The 18,852-nt window shown below is 44.0% G+C and overlaps 1 protein-coding gene across 1 annotated transcript in view; it reads left to right on the forward strand.

The window, feature by feature from the left end:
• SMAD6 (SMAD family member 6) overlaps positions 1 to 3,459 on the forward strand; it is a 73,954-nt gene extending 70,495 nt beyond the window's left edge. Inside the window, exon 4 of the mRNA XM_081337298.1 lies at positions 2,570 to 3,459. Coding sequence (XP_081193424.1) covers positions 2,570 to 3,114 — 545 coding nt within the window. The 3' untranslated portion in view covers positions 3,115 to 3,459. The remainder of the gene's footprint in view (positions 1 to 2,569) is intronic.
• The last annotated feature ends 15,393 nt before the right edge of the window (positions 3,460 to 18,852 follow it).

Here is an 18,852-nt window from a genome sequence, read left to right on the forward strand (position 1 = left end):
AACTTTCTCAACTTTTGTTTGTCCTACATTTGGGAAACCAACAATAATTTCTTTGTACAGATTCCAATGGATGAAAGTGGCTGCTATGCCATTGTTTATAATTAGTCTGAGTACTGTTGTATTCACCCATTTGTCAAGGTTCTGACAGAGAAGACCAAACAAATCAGAACTCTGAGGCTTGAGATTTCCTCAGAGAACATATTTATTGGTTATATAGTATTGGCATGGTCAAAAGTCAAACCAAGTCTGAAGTTCCCTTCAGAGAGCAACAGTATACATATGGAGAATGGCTAAGGGACTTGGGTTTGGGTAGTCTAAAGAAAAGAAGAAATAGGGGAGACATAATAGCAGTATTCCAGTATCTGAGGGGCTGCCACAAGGCAAAGGGGGGCAGGTTGTTCACCAGAGCACCAGAGGGCAGGACGAGAAACAACGGTTGGAAGCTGATCAAAGAGAGAAGCAACCTGGAACTAAGGAGAAACTTCCTTACAGTGAGGACAATCAACCAGTGGAACAGCTTACCCCCAGAAATCGTGGACGCTCCATCACTGGAGATTTTTAAGAAGAGACTGGACATTCACCTGTCTGAAATGGTATAAGCTCTCCTGCTTGAGCAGGGGGCTGGACTAGAAGACCTCCAAGATCCCTTCCAGCTCTATTCTATTTTAATATTACAAAGTTAAACTTCCCACCCCAGTGCTATGCAATTTGCTATGTTCCCCAATAGAAGAGTTTGGCGGGCTTTCTAACTAAATGCTCCAGCCCCTGTCTAATTGACAGAAATGGCTTTGGTTCCCACAGGACAGTAAAAAGTTTAGACTAGTAGAAATCCTCATCCCCCTCCCAATCTTGTGGCAACTTAGAACAAAGGAAATGGCTGCAGCCAGGTTCGTTGTAGAGTTGGTTTCAGTTTTTTCCATTGTTATTTCAACTGTAGAATATAGTATAACAAAATACAAGTAATCCTCAATTTATGACCATCATTGAACCCCAAATTTTTGTTGCTAAGTGAGATGATTGTTAAGTGAATTTTGCCCCATTTTACAACCTTTCTTGTCACAGTTAAATGAATCACTGAAGTTGTTAGTAACACTTGTTAAGTGAATCTGGCTTCCCCATTGACTTTACTTGATTTTACACTGACTCGTAAAAGGGGTTCACACGGCCCCAGGATACTGCAACTGTCATAAATATGAGACAGTTGCCAAGTATGTGAATTTAGATCATGTGACCACAGGGATGCTGCAATGGTTGTAAGTGAAAAACAGACTTTTTCAGTGCTGTTGTAACTTTGAATGGTTACTAAATGAATTTTTGTAAGTCGAGGACTCCTTGTAGGATATTTTCTCCCCCCCACCCCCCCAACTTCGCTTCTGATGGTAGTCCGTGGTATGGAGTGAGTTCCTGGCCAAGAGGTTCAGGGCAGTGACAGAAAAAGGGTGCTCAGGACTGGGTGTTGTGGTTGGTGAGCAGCACAAAATTTCCACTGGCCAGCTCAGACCCGGCCAGCTGCTCCTGTCTCCTTTGCAAGGCCTCCAGGCTGCAGAAAACAGGGACGCATTTTGTGGCATGATTTCCTATCTCATCCATGAGGATCAGCACCCCTCCATGTGGTGGGAAGCTGCAACATTCCTTTAGTTAGGGAATAAATGACCTGGATGATGGAAAGGACAAAGGTGGCTGAGGCATAGGGGTCAAATGCAAAAATCACAACTTAGCAGAAACAGTCCTGCAAAAAAGCTGGACTGGAGTTGAAGGAAGAGAGGGGTTGCCTTGATGAAGAATTTATTTAGTCAATGGTCATCTTTAGAATTCTCCACTGTGTCCTCTTGTTGGAAAAGAGCCTGCTAGGTTTTCTGGTTTACTTGCTTGGAAAGATGTTATTTCATCGTTGGGGGTCATTTCAGGATTGAGATTCCCAGCATAGAAACTTCCAGAAGCTTCCAGACAAACCCTTCCCTCTGAGTTATTGCTCAGTCTATTTCTTGGAGGTTGTGGGTTCTGGAAGGAAAGGGCAAGTGCTAACATCGCTCCTCTCCAAGCCTCCATACTTGCAGCTAGGTAAATCCTGAATAAAGCTATCTGTGAATAATGATTTTGTATGATGATATGTTCATTGACAGCTGTGGAAGGGGCCACTTGGCTAAAACGGCAGATCTGCCTCAACTTGGGCTTCTAAGTAAAAACGATCTTTAACTGCATTTGTTGACAAAGGTATGGTTTACTAGAAGTTAACTGAATTATAGTAGTGTACGAGCCAGAACTGAGAGTTGGCACCAGATTTTTGCCAGTTAACTTTCCTCCCTTTGTCCCTTCCCATTTTCTGTCTCTCATTGCCCAAGAGATGTTTTGGAAACAGTCACTCTACCTGTTGGAATTCTTCTCCCAGGGAAACGACCTTGAAGTCTTCGCTCACTTTCCCTCAGGCCTCGTGCCCCCCCTCCTCCAACTCCCCCCCAGGGTTCATGTCAGACTGGCAGTGAGGGGGCTGTTCTGACAGCTAGGCCTTGAGCAACCATGTTGGTTCAAAGCTTTGGGCTGACCTGACCTGTCCTTCTTCTCTTTCCAGAGGCCAGCATGTCGCCTGATGCCATGAAGCACAGTCACTGGTGCAGCGTCGCCTATTGGGAGCATCGGACACGCGTGGGCCGCCTCTACACAGTGTATGAACAATCTGTCAGTATCTTTTATGACCTACCTCAAGGAAACGGCTTCTGCCTCGGACAGCTCAGCCTGGAGAACAGAAACGAAACAGTCCAGAGGACTCGGAACAAAATCGGATATGGGATTTTGCTCAGCAAAGAAGCAGATGGTGTGTGGGCTTACAACCGAAGCGAACACCCAATCTTTGTCAATTCCCCAACCCTGGACATCCCCAACTGTCGAACCTTAATCGTGCACAAAGTGATGCCTGGATATTCGATCAAGGCCTTTGACTATGAGAAGTCCTGTCTCTTGAAGCATGTCACTGACTTAGAGTATCCAGATGGGCCCTATGACCCGAATAGTGTCCGGATCAGCTTTGCGAAAGGCTGGGGGCCCTGCTACTCCAGGCAGTTTATCACCTCCTGTCCCTGCTGGCTAGAAATTTTGCTCAACACAAACAACAGATAGCTGTTGGATGCTGAGGAGCAAAGCCCGAGGACCCAAAATATCATCTATCTAGATTTAATATAAAGTTTTATATGTGTGTGTGTGTGTTTGTGTGTGTGTGTGTGTGTATATATATGTATGTTTGTGAATATATGTATATATATACATATACATATACATACATACATATATATATATATATGTATGTATGTATGTATGTATACACATGTACATATATACACATGAATGAAAAAATATATATTATACTTGTAACTATGGAGTCATTTTTACAGTGTCATTATTTATGTACTGTGCAATGTGTATATGGACAAAAAAATGGAAAATGCACTTTGGCTAAAAGTCTTTCAGTACTACAGGTTTTTTTTTAAAAAAAAGAATGGAAAAAATATACAGCAAATATTGGAGTATTACCAAGATTTTGGCTGTATAGTTTTTTTAATAGTAATATCCAGGCCAAAAGCTAGTACCAGTTGCTCATTGATAATAAACTATTTGCATTTATAAGTGCCCCATTGTCTCTTTTTTATTACATTTTGAATAAAGAAAGAAAATTGGAAGAGGAACTATTTACAACTTCAAGAAAACATAGTTCTGGAGTTGGCTTGGAATGAAGTAGAAGGAGTCTCCTCTATCTGTGTTTCCTTTAGAACAGGGGTCTCCAAAATTGGCAACTTTTAAGACTTGTAGACTTCAACTCTCAGAATTCTGCTTTAAAACTATCATTAGTGCCTGACTGGCTGAGGAATTCTGGGAGTTGAAGTCCTCAAGTTGCCAAGTGTGGAGACCCCTGCTTTAGAAGGCCTTGCATTTCTCAAAATGGAGTGCACATATATTCTGAGCAAAAGGCCCTATTCAAGCTTAGAATCATATGTCATAGATTTAAAACAAAAAAAATGCACATCCAATCTCTGTTTAAACATGTCCATCAGCAAGAAGCCTTCTAGGCAACTACGGTTCCTGTTAGGATTTTTCCTCCCTCTTTCCCAACTGGCATCAGAATCTGCCTTCTGGGAACTTGCGATGTCCAGGGAGGCAATGACACAGGCTGAAAAAATCTAGACATCCACAGTGCAACCAGTGTGCTTAAAATGGCATAAGCCAAAACTTTGTGCGGCTCAGATTGTGGGAATTAAATGTTTTGTGAAATGTTTTCTACCTTGGAAGTTCCATCTTGGTTTTATGTGCCATCTTTTTTAGGGCATGTTACTCCTAACTTGGAACAAAGCCAACAAAGAATACTTGAATTGAGGATAAGAATGAAGAAGATAGTGGTCATCCAATGCCCAGATGGAAGATGGAGCAGACTTGAAGTTCAGGATGGTATTTGTGAGGAAGCAGATGTTGGAAAACATCAGGAAAAGCTTCCTAACTGGAAGTTGTTTAACAGTCAAAGCGAGAACTCCAGCAATTGTTTTTTTAAAATAATAGTTTGAAAGCAGAGTCTAGAATTCAAATGTGTTGAGCCCCCATTCCCAATTAACATGGAGATTCTGGAAATTGTGGTCCCACTGCAACTAGAAAGCCCCAGGTGAGAGAGGCTGATTAGATGGCCTCCATGCCTCCATGCTTCATAAACACGGGAAGGGTAATCCAACACATTTTGAGAGCACTAGGTCGAGCAAGGTTGGTTTAGGTTGGTAGAAGTCCCTGATGCTCAGGAGGCCCAGAAAGTCCACAGATGGCTGGCTTAGTGCCTGCCAGTTTCCTACCTGATTCAATTCTTTTAAACTTCATAATTAAAACGAAAAATTCAGACTGAAAATGGCAAAACCTTAGCAACTTACAGGAAAGGTGCTGTACATCAGTACTCTACTGCTTTGAAAGTCACTGAATTTGGTGCTTGAGATGAAACTGTTGTCCTGGTACTCATTGTTTGTTTGGTACTCAATGAATAGAATAGAATAGACTGGAATGGAATGGAATGGAACAGAACAACAGAGTTGGAAGGGACCTTGGAGGTCTTCTAGTCCAACCCCCTGTTTACGCAGGAAACTCTGCCTATACCATTTCAGACAAATGGTTGTGCAGTCTCTTCTTAAAAACTTCCAGTATTGAAGCATTCACAACTTCCGGAGGCAAGCTTTTCCACTGGTTAATCTGTCAGGAAATTTCTCCTTAGTTTCAGGTTGCTTCTCTCCTTGATTAGTTTCCATCCGTTGCTTCTTGTCCTGCCTTTGGGTGCTTTGGAGAATAGCTTGACTCCTCTTTTTTGTGGCAGCCCCTGAGTTATTGGAACGCTGCTGTTGTGTACTGGGTTCTTTGCAGGAGACGAGGCGAGAGAGTTCAGGCAGGAACATGCTTTATTGAATGCAGGAACTGAACTGTTAATCAAAGCTTCTATGCAGCTATTTATACTTCTGGCCACTAGGCGGCCAATAAAATAAATAAATAAACCTTTATTGTTAAAGTACAACATGTGTACATTGAGATTAGCTGAGCCTCCCCCCCCCCGTTCTCTCTCACCCCAACACACAGTGACAACAAACCCTCCATCCTACTACACCATGTGAACCAACTACACTCCATCCTACCACACCATGTGAACCAACTACTTCCCAGGCTGCTGGGAAAAGCTACAAAACTGTGAGTTAAGGAGAAGTGGGTGGAGGGGCACAGTAGTTAAGTCCTTGCTGATTGGACCCTCTTTGCTTTTAAACTGCCTGAGGCTGCTGGGAAAAGCTACAAAACTGTGAGTTAAGGAGAAGTGGGTGGAGGGGCACAGTAGTTAAGTCCTTGCTGATTGGACCCTCTTTGCTTTTAAACTGCCTGAGGCTGCTGGGAAAAGCTACAAAACTGTGAGTTAAGGAGAAGTGGGTGGAGGGGCACAGTAGCTAAGTCCTTGCTGATTGGACCCTCTTTGCTTTTAAACTGCCAGAGGCTGCTGGGAAAAGCTACAAAACTGTGAGTTAAGGAGAAGTGGGTGGAGGGGCACAGTAGCGGCCAGCGCACCTAACGGCGTGCAAATCATATAACAAAATCAAAAATGGTGGTATATTCAGGGCAAGTGCATCTGAGATTCCTTTCATCTCAGCATGTCTGCCTTAGTTCAGTGCAACACTTGTTTTGCAGCTGTCTTTCGCAGCACTCTTTTCAAACTGGGAAACTGTCCTATATGTACACAAATTACTAGTCTACAAGGAAAGATTATTCATCTAGGGTCTGTAATCTGTGCTCTTCAGGCAGAAATTAGGTGTTCAGTTCAGCCCTCCTACTCTACTGAGCCTCCACACTATCAGCTCCCTCTACCGCAAAGATCCTGCAGGAGAAGGGCAGTGTGGACAACTGTGGGATCTGGCAGAGTGAGAGCTGTGAACCATAAACCCAAAGCTTTAGCTGTGTCCCTGCATAACAGATACAGTGCCCTTGCTGACCTTAACAGGGACATTAAGGAAACAGGTCAAGGTAATTGTGATAACTCAAATAAGCAGGGGACTGTGGTCCGAGATGAACTTGTTTCTGACAGGGAGAAGTGCGAATCAGGTATTACACATCAGTCATGCAAGAAAAGAAAGGTACCCAAAAAGAGAAGCCACCTTCTGGTTGGTGACTCAATTATAAGGGATGTTAATATCTGGTTGCTTGTGCCTGGAACAGGTCCTGGCTGAACATCTCAGGAGAACACACACACACACACACACACACACAGAAGCTGCAGCATCTTCTCGAATCTCTTCTGAGGAATCCTGCCTCATCAGGGTTTTGCTCTCCCCCCACCCCTGCCAAAAAGCTGTCTCTGTCCTGAGGTTGCTCTGAAAAGTAAAATAAAATGAAACGAAAACATGGCCTTGCAGTTGTACTAAATTCCGTTAAATTAAAACAGCCCCTCTATTACACAATCAACCTCAACTATTTCATAGCTCCCATTTGGACAAATTACAAGCATTCTTAAGAGCTGTGCCTTTGTGAGCCCAAGACTTTTTTTTAACAATAATCAAATGCATCTTCAGCAATCTCTTTTTAACATGTGTGTTCCCTACAAATGCATGTGCTTGGTGATAATAAACATGTAATGGAGACACAGGCATCTTCCACCCAGCTGCTTGCTTAATGACCCCTCACTCGGTATGAAGGTAAATCGAGGCACTTTGGTTTTTCCACATTCATCCAATAGGCTGATTGATTACCGTATATACTTGAGTATAAGCCGAATTTTTCAGCCCACTTTTTGGGCTGAAAAACTCCACTTCGGCTTATACTCCAGTCAACAAAAAAAAAGAACTGTCCCTTCGTTCGGAACAGGCTGCTGAGAGAAGCTGCCTCGCCTGCTGCGCCCCCAACAACCGCTGCTGCCGCTTTCCCCCCCCATCGCTCACCCGCTGCCCCCGAAAATGCCGCTGCCGCTTTTCCCCCCCATCGCTCACCCGCTGCCCCCGAAAATGCCGCTGCCGCTTTCCCCCCCCATCGCTCACCCGCCGCCCCCGAAAATGCCGCTGCCGCTTTTCCCCCCCCATCGCTCACCCGCCGCCCCCGAAAATGCCGCTGCCGCTTTCCCCCCCATCGCTCACCCGCTGCTCCCGAAAATGCCGCTGCCGCTTTCCCCCCCATCGCTCACCCGCTGCCCCCGAAAATGCCGCTGCCGCTTCCCCCCCATTGCTCACCCGCTGCCCCCGAAAATGCCGCTGCTGCTTTTCCCCCCCATCGCTCACCCGCTGCCCCCGAAAATGCCGCTGCCGCTTTTCCCCCCCATCGCTCACCCGCTGCTCCCGAAAATGCCGCTGCCGCTTTCCCCCCCCCATCGCTCACCCGCTGCCCCCGAAAATGCCGCTGCCGCTTTCCCCCCCATCGCTCACCCGCTGCCCCCGAAAATGCCGCTGCCGCTTTTCCCCCCCCATCGCTCACCCGCTGCTCCCGAAAATGCCGCTGCCGCTTTCCCCCCCATCGCTCACCCGCTGCCCCCGAAAATGCCGCTGCCGCTTTTCCCCCCCCATCGCTCACCTGCTGCTCCCGAAAATGCCGCTGCCGCTTTTCACCCCCCCATCGCTCACCCGCTGCCCCCGAAAATGCCGCTGCCGCTTCCCCCCCCCCATCGCTCACCCGTGCCGCCCCGAACATACCGCCGCCGCTCGCCCGCTCGCTCGCTGCCTCGCCCGGGGACCAGCACCAGCCAGCCAGCCCGCCGGCGAGAAGCCCGGCCCGGAGGTGAGGGGAGGGAGCGGAGTCGCTCACCCGCTGCCCCCGAAAATGCCGCCACTGCCGCTTTCCCCCGCCATCGCTCACCCGTGCTTTCCCCCCCATCGCTCACCCATGCCGCCCCGAAAATGCCGCTGCCGCTCGCCCGCTGCCTCGCCCGGGGACCAGCACCAGCAAGCCAGCCCGCCGGCGAGAAGCCCGGCCCGGAGGTGAGGGGAGGGAGCGGAGTCGCTCACCCGCTGCCCCCGAAAATGCCGCTGCCGCTTTCCCCCCCCCCATCGCTCACCCGTGCTTTCCCCCCCATCGCTCACCCGTGCTTTCCCCCCCATCGCTCACCCGTGCTTTCCCCCCCCATTGCTCACCCGTGCTTTCCCCCCCCATCGCTCACCCGCTGCCCCCGAAAATGCCGCTGCCACTTTTCCCCCCCCATCGCTCACCCGTGCCGCCCCGAAAATGCCGCTGCCGCCGCCCGCTCACTCGCTGCCTCGCCCGGGGACCAGCACCAGCCAGCCAGCCCGCCGGCGAGAAGCCCGGCTCGGAGGTGAGGGGAGGGAGCGGAGTCGCCGGGGACGCAGCCCGGGGCCCACGTGGAAACAACACAACGCTTGACACACACACACACACACACACACACACACACGAGGAGGGAAACAAGCTTGACTGAGGAGGGAAACAAGCCCCCCCACACACACACACGCAAGCACGAGGAGGGAAACAAGCTTGACTGAGGAGGGAAACAAGCCCCTCCCCCCCACACACACACGCACGCACGAGGAGGGAAACAAGCTTGACTGAGGAGGGAAACAACGCTTGACTGCCCCCTCCCCCCCACACACACACACCCACGAGGAGGGAAACAACGCTTGACTGCCGCCTCCCTAGCAGACCTCCCCATTCCTGTTAGAAATGGAGCCCAATACTTCTAGTACTCCTGCACCAAAACAAAGACGCAGGTCATACGAAGCTGCTTTCAAACTAAAGGTTGTGTTAAGAGCAGAAAAAAGCAATAACAGTATTGCAAGTAGGGAATTTGGTGTTGATGAAAAACAAGTGAGGGAGTGGCGGAAAATGAAAGCTGAGTTGGAAAAGATTCCAAAGGCAAAAAAAGCTCGACGTGGTTTAACAACTCCATATGTGGCTCTAGAGACTGAATTGCATGAATGGGTTATGGAGTGTCGTCAAAATGGTTACTGCGTAACACGCATGGGAATTCGCTTACGTGCCCTTCAAATGGCTAAAGATGACAAATTAAAAGTACCAGGCATTGAAAATTTTGTTGCGTCAGCAGGATGGTGTACTGGCTTCATGAATAGGTATGGCCTATGTTTGCGGCAAAGAACAAAGATTTCACAGAAGTTGCCAAAAGACCTTGATGAAAAAGTGATGTCATTCCATTCATTCATCATAAAACAAAGAAAGATCCATAACTATGACCTGGGAGATATTGGGAATATGGATGAAACACCTATGACCTTTGATCTTCCAAGCAACAGAACCGTGGCAAGTTTGGGAGACAAAACTGTTTTACTCAGAACCACAGGTAATGAGAAAAACCATTTTACAGTTGTTCTGTCATGTTTGGCTAATGGAACTAAGCTGCGGCCTGTCATTATTTTTAAAAGAAAGACCTTGCCTAAAAAGGTCAAATTCCCACCACGAATTACAGTGCACCCACATGTTAAAGGCTGGATGGATGAAGATGGAACAAAAAAGTGGCTGGAAGAAGTTTGGAATGGACGACCAGGAGCAGCCTTAAAGAAAAAACCATCATTGCTAGTTTGGGATATGTTCAGAGCCCACACATCTGATGACATAAAAACATTGGCAAAGTCTTCTCAAGTTACTTTAGCCGTTATTCCAGGTGGGCTTACATCTGTATTACAGCCCTTAGATGTGTGTTTAAATAAACCTTTCAAAGACCGTGTGCGAAAGATGTGGTGCGAATGGATGTCATCTGGTCAAGCCCGACTAACAAAAGGTGGAAATATGATGAAGCCTGACATAGAACTGATAGCAAAGTGGGTTCGTGATGCATGGGAAGAGATTCCAGAGGACATGGTGAAGCACGCCTTCAGGAAATGTGGCATAAGTAATGCTATGGATGGCAGTGAAGACACTGCTTTGCATGAGGAGGACAACTGTGATAGTGATGACAGCGAACTCTGTGACAATGTATATGATGATAACCTCACACCAGCTACAGCTGAAGCTCTGTTTGCAGATACAGATGAGGAGGAGGAATCCAGTTTTGAAGGATTTTGATGCTTGTGTTTTAGCTTGGTTGCTTATTGAGTTAAGGTTTTTGTACATTTAAAGTTATTGTTAATACTTTAATATTATATATTGTTTTTGTTGAATATACTGATAATATATTGTTTTTGTTGAATATACTGATAATATATTGTTTTTGTTGAATATACTGATAATATATTGTTTTTGTTGACCCTCTTTTCCACATGCCTCAATTAAAGCAATTTTATTGTTATCTACCTGTATTTTTATTTTTGAAATTTACCGTGAGCTGCTGCATTTCCCAGCCTCGGCTTATACTCGAGTCACCAACTTTTTCCAGTTTTTTTGGGGTAAAATTAGGGGTCTCGGCTTATAATCGAGTCGGCTTATACTCAAGTATATACGGTAACTAAAAAGAACATGTCTTTATTTCTCCGATAAGGCGGCAGCAGCAAAACCTTGCCTTTATACAAAAACAAGCTGGCTTCTCCCAGGATTCATGAACTGAAGTCTTTCTTGTTCCTTGTACTGTTTAAATAATAAAATTGAATCCAGGGTAAGATGGAGGGAGATAAACAAGAGCCCAGCCTCAGCCAGGACATCACCAGAGTTTGCAGTGTGCTGTCAGCTTCCTTCTTCCTTTTACAAAGCTGTTTTATGATTTTAGGCAGACTTCCAACTAATCCCTGGCAAAGGAGACTGAACCAATTTGAATGTGTTGTTCCTCACTGGGAGGGCTCCCACCACTCCACAGAGGCCCACAGTTTGGATGAGGCAAGGGGGAGATGTGCTATGTGGCAGAGGTTCCTTTTGTGGCCGGGACAGGACGCTGTTTTAATCCAACTCCTGCTCTGTCAGAAATCTTCTGGTCCTTTTTAGAGGACCATCAAGCTCCCTTTAAAAATTGAAGAAATCCACCCCTCTTCTAGGAAGACATTTCTGCTGATGCTTCTGCTCAGCCTCCATTCTTTTAAGCTCAGGTGTCTGGACCTTCTCTTGGTTTTTCTTGGTTTCAACAGGTCTTTTCTTTCTTACAGATGACAGCTTATTTCAGTTCTTGGTAGTGAATTCGGAGATGATGGTCAACATTGCTAAATTCAGAGAAATGTCTAATTAAATGGAGGTGGCTTAAAAAAAAAACATTGCCATTGGGCTAGGATGGTCACCAGTCTGGATGTCTGAGGAGTTGGACGAGTCATGGGGGAAAAGTGGGCTTAATCTTGAGTATTGCTTCCTGAATCTCAAACAGCTTCCAAAAAAGCATCTGGAAGGTCACAAGGAGATCCAGAAGAGTAGACAATGTTTTGGGTTCTTCTTTCCAATGATTACTCTAGGTCATGGGTTTCCAGACTTTAAGACTTAAAGTCCCTTCCAATTCTGTTATTTTCTTATTCAGAACTGTTTTAAAAAAACAGTCTCTTCCATTAGGTAAGATGCATTTGTAAAATGTGACATTAAAAAGTGAGGATGGTGAGGGAGTGGTTATGGAGGGGTAAGTTTATTACAGCCAAAATACAGCCATTGGGCTGTAGCAAGCAAGAAAAAAGTTTTACAGTTGACTGATTAGTATGTAGCATGCACTGTTCAAAATTGCATTTCAAAGAGGTGGGCTGGGAATCCTCTGTGCTTGCTCACTGCAAAGAGCTGAGCTGCTGTAGTTGGTTAATATGTGACATCTGAAACCTTTCGGGTTGTTCTTTAGCAAACATGCACATCCTGTCCTTTGTGGCATTTGTGGGTTATTTGATACTCTTGTAAAACTCCGCTTTGGTGTGGCAAACAATGAAGTCGTAGATCAGAATGTTTGAGTCTTTCTGAGTCTTTCAGGATTTATCAAATGGTGGAAGGGTGTGTGTGTGATCTGTTTGTCTCCATCCTCCTTTTTTCTCTCCAATCCCTCTCAAATGCAGCTTTTATACAAAATGAGTGTTGCAGAACAATTATCTTTCCCCCTAGCAAAATGTTGCTTTTGCTCTGAAAAGCCACATCTTCTCTAAACAATGGGTTGATGTTTACTTTATTTGGGAAACAAATGAAGGGCCATCTTTGCCGCCTGGTCTTGCAAATTCCAGCCACTTCCTTTCCAAACCAAGCCTTCATCTTAAAACCTGAAGGGATGCCAGGAGATGTCCAGGAGTCTCCACTGGGTCAGTTCACACGTGACTTGGAGATTGGATGGTTTGCGATTCAGGGTGTGGTAGGAATCCAGTCCTTGTTTCAGCAGATGGTCATATTGTGTTTTCTTTCTTTGTTTCTGTCTTTGGGCTTCGGGTGTCACAGGAACCCATCAAAAGAGTCAGTGTGTTCAATGAGGGTGTCCTGAGGTTGTCTTTTATTGGGGCAAATCTTAAGGCAGTTAGGTAGAAAGCTGTGGATTCCCCAGAGAAGTGCCCTCTTTATCAAACATTTTGTGAACTTGCAGAATTTAGCCCCTGGAAGTCTGATGCTGGCCACTCAATTCCAAGGCCATTCAAAGAGACCAGCCCAGTTCCAGGAGAACAAACTTGTCAGTGGTTCAGTATAGCCTGAAACCTCCAGATACAGGTATGGTATATCTTTTGATGCCAGTGGTTGGACAGAAACTGCAGAGAAAAATTCATAGTTTTCTTGCCCTCTTTTTTACATCTGTGTAAACAAATTAAGAGGCTTCATAGAGCCTTCTCCAGCTTGGGTACGTGCCAGCATTGTCAACATTGGCTCTGCTAGTTGAGGAACTCTGGGAGAGAGATCCACACAGGGGGAACATGGCCCCCCCACAAAGGAAAAGTACACAATGCCTGGCCTGTTGCACTGGGGCAACAACTTCTTTGCTCGGATTCAGGACAGCTTCAGTGAAGTGGTTTTCCCACCCAACAGCTTCGGTTTCCTGCTTGCTCTGTCTTCTCACGCCACTCCCCCAACGCAGTTGCAGGAATGCCTCTGAGCGCGGTTGCAGGAACGCCTCTGAGCCAAAAGCTGCTAGCCCCGATTATCAGCTCTCCACTCGTGTCCCTTTCCTTTTTTTAATTGAAAAGTTTTAAAATACATTTTTAAAACATATACCCCATCCACCCCACCCCTCTCCCCATCCCTCCCATCCCAACACCCCCCCCCTGACTTCCCAGAGCCGAATGAAGGCTACTGCTAAGCTTGTAAGCCGCCCTGAGTCTTCGGAGAAGGGCGGGATATAAATGGAATTAAAATTAAAAAAATAAAATAAATAAAAATTACATCATACAATCTTACTCTAAAATAATCTAATTACTATAATTACACTTTGAACCCTATCGCACTTTAACTCTCCTTAAACATAGGGGAAAAAATAATATAACCTCTAATTACAATAACTAATAACTATTCCCCCTTCATGGATTACTGCCTTGTCGTGGCGAAGGGGCTTGCGTAATTCAATGAAGCTATGAGCTATGCCGTGCAGGGCCACCCAAGACGGAAAGGTCATAGCAGAGAGTTCTGACAAAACGTGATCCACTGGAGAAGGAAATGGCAAACCACTCCAGTATCTTTGCCATGAAAACCCTATGGACAGTACCAAAAGGCAAAACGATATGACGCTGGAAGATGAGCCCCTCAGGTCGGAAGGCGTCCAATATGCTACTGGGGAAGAGCAGAGGGCTAGTACTAGTAGCGCCAGAAAGAATGAAGCGACTGGGCCAAAGCCGAAAGGACGCTCAGCTGTGGATATGTCTGGTGGTGAAAGGAAAGTCCGATGCTGTAAAGATTCTTTCTCCATAGGAACCTGGAATGTAAGATCCATGAATCAAGGAAAGCTGGATGTGGTCAAACAAGAGATGACAAGACTAAACATCGACATCTTAGGTATCAGCGAACTAAAATGGACAGGAATGGGTGAATTTAATACAGATGACCATCAGGTATACTACTACGGGCAAGAATCCCTCAGAAGAAATGGAGTAGCCTTCATAGTCAATAAAAAAGTAGGAAAAGCAATACTGGGATACAATCCTCAAAATGACAGAATGATCTCAGTTCGAATCCAAGGCAAACCATTCAATATCACAGTAGTCCAAGTCTATGCCCCAACCACCGGTGCTGAAGAGGATGAAATTGACCGGTTCTATGAAGCCCTACAGCACCTTATAGAACTAACACCCAAAAATGATGTCCTTATTATCATGGGAGATTGGAATGCTAAAGTAGGAAGCCAAAAGATAACTGGAATAACAGGCAAGTTTGGCCTTGGAGTACAAAATGAAGCAGGGCACAGGCTGATAGAATTTTGTCAAGAGAATACGATGGTGATAGCAAATACTCTTTTCCAACAACCCAAGAGACGGCTTTACACATGGACATCACCAGACGGTCAACACAGAAATCAGATTGACTATATGCTCTGCAGCCAAAGATGGAGAAGCTCTATACAGTCAGTAAAAACAAGACCAGGAGCTGACTGTGGCTCAGACCATGAGCTTCTTGTTGCAAAGTTTAGGCTTAAATTAAAGAAAGTAGGGAAAAGCGCTAGGCCAGTCAGGTATGAATTAAATCATATCCCTGTTGAATATACAGTAGAGGTGACAAATAGATTTAAGGAATTAGATCTGATAGACAGAGTGCCTGAAGAACTATGGACAGAGGTTCGCAACATTGTACAACAGGTAGCAACCAAAACCATCCCAAAGAAAAAGAAATGCAAGAAAGCAAAATGGCTGTCTGAGGAAGCTTTGCAAATAGCTGAGGAAAGGAGGGAAGCGAAAGGCAAGGGAGAAAAAGAAAGATATGCCCAATTAAATGCAGAATTCCAAAGAATAGCTAGAAGAGATAAGAATGACTTCTTAAATGAACAATGCAAAGAAATAGAAGAAAACAATAGAATAGGGAGGACCAGAGATCTTTTCAAGAAAATTGGAGAGATGAAGGGAACGTTTCATGCAAAAATGGGCATGATAAAGGACCAAAATGGCAGGGACCTAACAGAGGCAGAAGAGATTAAGAAGAGGTGGCAAAATTACACAGAAGAACTATACAAGAATGAGCTTAATGTCCCTGATAATCACAATGAGTTGGTCACTGACCTCGAGCCAGACATCCTAGAATGTGAAGTGAAGTGGGCCTTAGAAAAGCTGAGCAACAACAAAGCTAGTGGAGGTGACAGTATTCCAGCTGAGCTATTCAAAATCTTAAAAGACGATGCAGTAAAAGTGCTACACTCAATTTGCCAGCAAATTTGGAAAACTCAACAGTGGCCACAGGATTGGAAAAGATCAGTTTACATTCCAATTCCAAAGAAAGGCAGTGCCAAAGAATGTTCAAACTATCGCACCATTGCACTCATTTCTCATGCTAGTAAAGTTATGCTTAAAATTCTACAAGCTAGACTCCAGCAGTATGTGGATCGAGAACTACCAGAAGTACAGGCAGGATTTCGAAGAGGCAGAGGAACTAGAGATCAAATTGCTAACATACGCTGGATCATGGAGAAAGCTAGAAAGTTCCAGAAAAACATCTACTTCTGCTTCATTGACTATGCTAAAGCCTTTGATTGTGTGGATCATAACAAACTCTGGCAAGTCCTTAAAGAGATGGGCATACCAGACCATCTTATTTGTCTCTTGAGAAACCTATATGCAGGCCAAGAAGCAACAGTGAGAACTGGACACGGAACCACTGATTGGTTCAAAATTGGGAAAGGAGTCCGGCAAGGCTGTATACTGTCGCCTTGCCTATTTAACTTATATGCAGAGCACATCATGAGAAAGGCAGGGCTAGATGAATCAAAAGTTGGAATTAAGATTGCCGGAAGAAACATCAACAACCTAAGATATGCAGATGATACCACTCTAATGGCAGAAAGTGAAGAGGAACTAAAGAGCCTCTTGTTGCGAGTGAAGAAGGAGAGTGCAAAACTTGGGTTGAAACTAAACATTAAGAAAACCAAGATCATGGCATCTGGCCCTCTCAATTCCTGGCAAATAGATGGGGAGGAAATGGAGGTAGTGACAGATTTTATTTTCCTGGGCTCCAAGATCACTGCAGATGGGGACTGCAGCCAAGAAATTAAAAGACGCTTGCTCCTTGGGAGGAAAGCCATGGCAAATCTAGACAGCACACTAAAAAGCAGAGACATCACCCTGTCAACAAAAGTGTGTATAGTCAAGGCTATTGTCTTCCCAGTTGCAATGTATGGCAGTGAAAGCTGGACCATAAGAAAGGCTGAGCGCCAAAGAATTGAGGCCTTTGAACTATGGTGCTGGAGAAGACTCCTGCGAGTCCCTTGGACTGCAAGGCGATCGAACCGGTCAGTCCTAGAGGAGATCAACCCTGACTGCTCTTTAGAAGGCCAGATCCTGAAGCTAAAACTCAAATACTTTGGCCACCTAATGAGAAGGAAGGACTCACTGGAGAAGAGCCTAATGCTGGGAAAGATTGAGGGCACTAGAAGAAGGGGACGACAGAGAATGAGGTGGCTGGATGGAGTCACTGAAGCAGTAGGCGTGAGCTTAAATGGACTCCAGAAGATGGTAGAGGACAGGAAGGCCTGGAGGAACATTGTCCATAGGGTCGCGATGGGTCGGACACGACTTCGCAACTAACAACAACAATAACTATTCAAATGCTAAATGATACTTTGTAGTCCCATATTTGTTCTGAATAAAATCAATCCATCTTTTCCATTCCACTATATATCTCTGTTGCGAATGATCTTTCACATATGCCGAGATTTTAGCCATTTCTGCCAAGTTCGAAACTTTCAAAGTCCATTCTTCAATAGTAGGTAGGTCCTCCTTCTTCCAGTATTGCGCTACCAAAAGTCTTGCAGCTGTTATTAAATTCAACATCAATTTGGTTTCTACAGCAGTACAATCAGTGATAATACCCAACAAAAACAATTGTGGTAAAAATCTTATCTTTTTCTTTAAAATCTTCTGCATATTCCACCAAATTTTAATCCAAAAAGCTTTAACTTTTTTACAAGTCCACCATACATGATAATACATTGCATCATCACAACCACATCTCCAACATTTTGGCTGACAATTTGGATACATACATGCTAATTTTTTGGGATCTAAATGCCATCTATAAAACATTTTGTAAAAATTCTCCCTTAGATTTTGTGCCTGTGTGAATTTGACATTCCTAACCCATATTTTCTCCCAAGTATCCATTATTATTGGTTCTTGAAAGTTCTGGGCCCATTTTATCATAAAATCCTTAACCAATTCCTCTTCTGAATCAATTTCTATCAATACATTATATATCATTCTTATATGTGCTTGACTTTGATTTCTAATTTGCTTTACCAAATTTCCATCTGATATTGAAATACCAATTTTCTGGTCTTCTTTCCATTTAGCCTGTAACTGCCCATACTGAAACCAAGTTTGTACTATTTTTTCTTCTTTTAAAATATTAAAAGACTTCAGTTGCCATTCATTCTTTTCCAATCTAAGAATTTCTTTATATGTTATCACATCATGTTTAAATCCCACATTTATATTTTCTATTGCATGTTTAGGTATTGCCCAAATAGGAATTTTATAATTCAACTTGTACTGATATTTTTTCCAAAATCTCAACAAGGCAGACCTTAATATATGTGTTTTAAAGACTTTATCCACTTTTTTATCATACAATAAATAAGCATGCCACCCATATAACAAATCCCACCCTTCAATATTCAATAGACTCCTTTGTGTTAAATTAAACCAATCACTAATTGACGATAATGCTGCTGCCTCATAATATAATTTAAGATTGGGCACTTTGAGACCACCTCTTTCACGTACATCTTGCATTATCTTAAATTTAACTTTCGGTCTCTTCCCTGCCCAGATAAATTTATTAATACCTCTCTGCCATTCCTCCAAATTTGAATCTTTTTTAAATATAGGTATCATTTGAAATAAAAATAAAAATTTCGGTAAAACATTCATTTTCACAGCTGCAATTCTTCCCAATAAAGACAGTTGTAATTTTTTCCAACTATCAAGCTCTTTTTGTATTTTTGACCATAAAAATTCATAATTATTCTTGTATAATTTAGTATTTGAAGCTGAAAGATATACCCCCAAATATTTAACCTTTTTAACTATTTCAAATCCCGTTAATTTTTCTAAAGCAACCTTTTGTTCTATAGTCATATTTTTAGACAATATCTTAGTTTTTTGTCTATTTACCTTAAATCCAGAAACTTGTCCATATTGTAAAATTATTTCCATTAAATCCAAAACTGATTGAATTGGTTGACTTAACATAACAACCAAGTCATCTGCAAACGCCCTCAGTCTATAATCTTGATCTCTAATTTTAATTTCCTGTATTTTCTTTGAATCACGTATTTTAATCAATAATATTTCCAATGTTAAAACAAACAACAATGGTGATAATGAACATCCCTGTCTTGTACCCTTTTCAATT

Source organism: Vipera berus (assembly GCF_964194415.1).
Source record: "Vipera berus genome assembly, chromosome: 12".
NCBI classification, from domain to species: domain Eukaryota; kingdom Metazoa; phylum Chordata; class Lepidosauria; order Squamata; family Viperidae; genus Vipera; species Vipera berus.